The 4,490-nt window shown below is 32.4% G+C and overlaps 1 protein-coding gene across 1 annotated transcript; it reads right to left on the bottom strand.

The window, feature by feature from the left end:
- Positions 1-769: 769 nt before the first annotated feature.
- On the bottom strand, positions 770-2,785 carry LOC108485474 (uncharacterized). Its single transcript, XM_017789320.2, has 3 exons — positions 2,684-2,785; positions 1,139-1,199; positions 770-1,045 (listed from the first exon to the last, which is right to left on the bottom strand). The coding sequence occupies exons 1-3, from the start codon at positions 2,734-2,736 to the stop codon at positions 872-874; spliced, it is 288 nt and encodes a 95-aa protein (XP_017644809.1). The 5' UTR covers positions 2,737-2,785; the 3' UTR covers positions 770-871.
- Between the last annotated feature and the right edge of the window lie 1,705 nt (positions 2,786-4,490).

The following is a 4,490-nucleotide window of genomic DNA, read 5'->3' as shown; positions in this document are numbered from 1 at the left end:
TTTTCTCATCCTGTCAAATTTTGACATGTTATTTATCTTTCTATTAAAGCTTCAATAGAAACGTTTCTTTAACTTAGTCCTCAAGCTGCTATAACTTCTTCACTCGTTCAATACAAAGAAGAAAAATTGGGTCATTATCGAGATTAAAATCAATTCCTTCCTTCTCATTTATTGTACATGAAATATTGAATAAAAAAAATTACATTATTGATACTTGTATTAAAGGGTCGTAGACAATACATAAAAAGCAACATTGAGGGATACATTAGAGATATGATTGTAAATATATTTGTTTTAAAATCAATAAATTGATTACTCCTCATTATCATAATCTAATTATCTTCAGGAAGTCTGAGTGAAAGTTCCAATAAGGATATTTTTTCAGAAAATGACAAATTTGCTACTCAACTACTTGAGGATCACATTGTAACCTTGCAAATTTAAAAGAAAAATCATTTTCTTTTTCTATTCACTTTGATAGTGAAATGAATAAGACTATCCAAGGCAAGCTAAACCCAGATATCTTCTAAGTTTCATCTTATTTGTTTTGGCTTTACTCCTATACAAAGGCAAACTAAGATAAATTTAGGCCTGGAATTGGTTCTATAGCCAAAAATACGAGTGATAAATTGACCATAAATGAACAAAATGGAGTAAAACAGATAGATATCAAGGGGGTAAACTCGTTGATTAGGCTATCCCTATCTAATACCATGATTACAAGTACTATTGGAGCTCTTGTTGTCAAACAAATGAGAACCAGCAGCCGGAGAAGAATCTTATGATCCATATAGCAAAAGCAAGGACTTAAACAACTGTCACATTGTTTGCAAACAAAATCAAATCAAAATTAATACGATACAAGAAATACTTATCTGTTAAGTTCTGCCCGTGATGGAACAACTGGTACCAGAAAATTCCCATACCATGAATCAAATTTCTTAAAATTTCCAGTGCAGCCGTCTTGTTGTGCTTGAGCTACAGCAAAATTTTTTTCTTGTTGGATTCTGAAACTATTAATTTCACTTGTTTGTACACCTGGAACCTGATCGGATAGACATATTATAACTTAAACAAGGTTTAAAAAGGGTAGAAAAATGAAACATCATGAGAATAGAAGCAGGAGAAAAGGCTTTACCCTCGAACTACACGTTGGTTTTGCATCTTTGGGAGTCTTTGAAGCAGGTGAAGCAACAGTCCTACAAAAATAAAACAAAATCCCAAGTAAGGACTCATCATGAGTTTATTCTTCATGCGCCATGGCATATGAACAATTTAACAACAGAATGAAACAACATGATGCAACAAACTGGCAAGAATTTAAGCTCTCTTTGTTAGAGTGGTGCTATCCCACATTAGTTTAATTTTTGATTGTCCATGATCTCACATTCAAGTTAGACTTTTCCACCTATTACCAATTGGCTTTATCTTAGATGCTTAATATGATATTAAAGAACAAGTTTGGTAATGTTTTTCTTTCTTGTTATTCTCATCTTTTACCTCTTCCAATTTTGTAACATGATAGGGTCTTCCATCTCCAACTACATACATGGATGGGTGCCTGTTAAAGTGGGTTTATCCCATATTAGTTAAATCCTAGATTGCCTATAATGTTATATTTTAGATTGAATGCTTAACATTCTTTTTCTTGTGGAAGCTTTGGCACATTGCTTGTGAGATTGGAACTTCAGGCAGGGGATATGAAATAAGAACCAAATCTTTTCTTCTATTTAGCAAGAAACGGGTATATGCTGGTTTAACGTCTGATTGTACTCTGTACTGATATGATTATAATTATAGTTATGCAGACATGCATTTTTTTGTGATTGTACTTGTAAACTCCTTCTCAGAAAAAAGTGTGTTGAGAGCGACTATCTACTTTCGACTGTCTCACTCCCTCAACGGAAGATATTGTCTCCGCGTCAGGGTTTGGTCTCCCATACTCTAAGAAGAGCCCAAAGGGGTTCACAGAGTTTAGTGATTGCCTCGGCTAGTGGAGATACGACGTGCAAACTCACGGGAGAAGTGTCAGTACTGTGCAAAATTTTAATTATGCATATTGTGCCTTAAGGGATTCGAACCACCAACCTTCGCTTCCATGGTACCACTTGGCCCACAGGCACAATATGCATAATTAATATTTTACACAATATTGACACTTCCCTCGTGAGCTTGCAAGTCGTATCTCACCAACTGAGGCACTTTTTAAACTCCGTGAACCCATTTGGGCTCTGGTCAGAGTACAAGAGACAGAACCGCGACACAGGAACTAGACATTCCGTTGAGGGAGTGATACGTTCCAAAGAAGATACTTGCTCTCAACAAATTGTCTTGGATATTTCAATTTCATCCCAAACCCTAGTTTGCCAATTCACATAATTTCTCCATCCATTATCAGCTTATCCTATGCATCAATTCCCAAATACAAAACAAATGATGAAAATTGAATTCTAAATGGAATCCCATCCTTCAATAAAAATTAAAGTTGAATTCTAAAGCAGACAACTTACAATTTACCAAAAGGGAAAAACAAAATTTCAGTGAATAATCTCATGCTTTCCAACACACACTCTAAAAAGCAAGCATCAAGCAACTCAGATGAGCATATTTTTCTCAAGAGAAAGAAACACATAAAAGAAAAACGAAAACCCAAGAGCGCAGCGAGGCGTATAAAGAACATTACCGGCGAGGCGGTGGCTTATGGATTTTCCTCTTCTTGAGTTCAGGTCCTTCCATTCTCTCGCGAATACCGGCTTTCAAATTTTTCCAAATTTATACGAACAGTTGGTGATATAGATCATGGGTCATCCCGCAATAATAAACTATTGCGAGTATGAGGCCCAAAACTATTAGGGTTGTCGGGTATGGTCAGGCCCATATTTGATGTGTTCATATCCACGTTTGTTTCCACCGGATAAATAAACATCAGGGTTCTCAATCTTTCACTCCAAAATATTGGTGGTGCTATTTCGTTTTAATCGAATTAATCTATCGAAATTTAATTTTGATTTTAAACAAATATTTAATTATAGATTTATTTGTTGCATTAATCAAATTAAATTATATTGAAATAATCAAGATTTGATATTTAAGTGTTATTTTAGTTATCAGTTAAATTTAATCATGTTGATGTGTAAAATTAATAAGGTAGAGAAATAAAGGAGGAAATGGAGGTGTTGATGGAGGTTAGTTCATCCTGTTTGGACGGAGAACTGGAGAGTATAAAGAATAAAGACAGTAGAAGTGTGAACTGGAAGTAGAATGATAACTAGTATGCTTAGACAATAGATCCCTACTCCGTTATCTTGAAGGATATTTATAAGCAAAGTTTTGTGTTAGGTGTCATTAATGTGACAGATCTACTATTAGGCCATAACTATTGGATGTGTAGGGAAATGCCCGTAATGGGACGCATTATTATTCTCCTTGAGTTGTGGTACGGAGTAATTAAACATATGTGGAGTTTGGTGATCAAAATGATCACATCCTTAACAAAAGATTAGGTAACTGGATTGCACAATTACCTCCCGCTTGACTGGGTAATCGAGACAAAAGGTTGAACTTCTGATGACTACCTGCTACCATGTGTCTCAAGGTAGGGAAGGTATAACAAATCATGTTAAGCTTACATATATATATATATATATATATATATATATATATTTTAGATTTTAATATGCATTAATTTGATAATTGATAGCAGTTATAATCTTTATTCTCTTTTGCTTTTCATTTATTTTCATAATTTTGTTGGATATATAGAGCTATCTATTTAAAAAATTAAAGAATTATTAATTTTGTTTCGTTACATACTTCAAATTAGATTAAATAATAGTACATTCACAATGTGGATTATAATTTACATATAGTACACTCACGATGTGGATTACAATTTTATGTAATAATTTTTAAAAGAATTGATATAACACTTAAAATTAATTTTAATTAAAATAGTAAAATAAAATTATTAAAAATTATATTTTTGGGTTTGAATCCACTAAATACGTATAAGTACTTTTTAAAATTGTATATTGAAAGACAAATTTGCTTTAAAAATAACATCTCTGTTCTATAAAAATGATTAACTTTTAGTAAATTCTCTATTGAATAGGGATTTGGTTGAAATGTGACATTTATGTTGGAACATTTTAAAATATATATAGTGTTTCAATAGTTATAAATAAAAGTTATAAGTTACCAAAAGTTATGTTACTTAATTAATAATAAAGGGTAATAATTATTCAAGTAGATATCTATTGAATAATTATGTTTATGACTAAAGATATGACTATCCATTTGTGTAATTATGTCCCTATGAGGAGACATGAGATTTCTTATAAATAGGAGTGAAATTTCATTTTTAGGGTATACCTATAAAGAATTACTGCAAATTTTTTTTTTATAGAAATTGATATTATTGTTTTGCTTCGCTCAATACTCAGTGGACTGTTACTGTCAGTGCAAAATGTCGATAATCATTGGTGGTTCAT

The sequence above is a fragment of the Gossypium arboreum genome, chromosome 6 (assembly GCF_025698485.1).
Source record: "Gossypium arboreum isolate Shixiya-1 chromosome 6, ASM2569848v2, whole genome shotgun sequence".
NCBI classification, from domain to species: domain Eukaryota; kingdom Viridiplantae; phylum Streptophyta; class Magnoliopsida; order Malvales; family Malvaceae; genus Gossypium; species Gossypium arboreum.
Note: the sequence above shows the minus strand (reverse complement) of the source record. Positions and strands in the feature narration are given on the sequence as shown.

What these genes read in the sequence shown, in the direction of transcription:
- LOC108485474 (XM_017789320.2), bottom strand. Translation starts at nt 2,736, where the DNA reads ATGGAAGGACCTGAACTCAAGAAGAGGAAAATCCATAAGCCACCGCCT. An exon ending in CATAAGCCACCGCCTCGCCG is followed by an intron (nt 1,200 to 2,683) that starts GTAATGTTCTTT and finishes TTATTTTTGTAG; the next exon opens with GACTGTTGCTTCACCTGCTT. An exon ending in AACCAACGTGTAGTTCGAGG is followed by an intron (nt 1,046 to 1,138) that starts GTAAAGCCTTTT and finishes CTATCCGATCAG; the next exon opens with GTTCCAGGTGTACAAACAAG.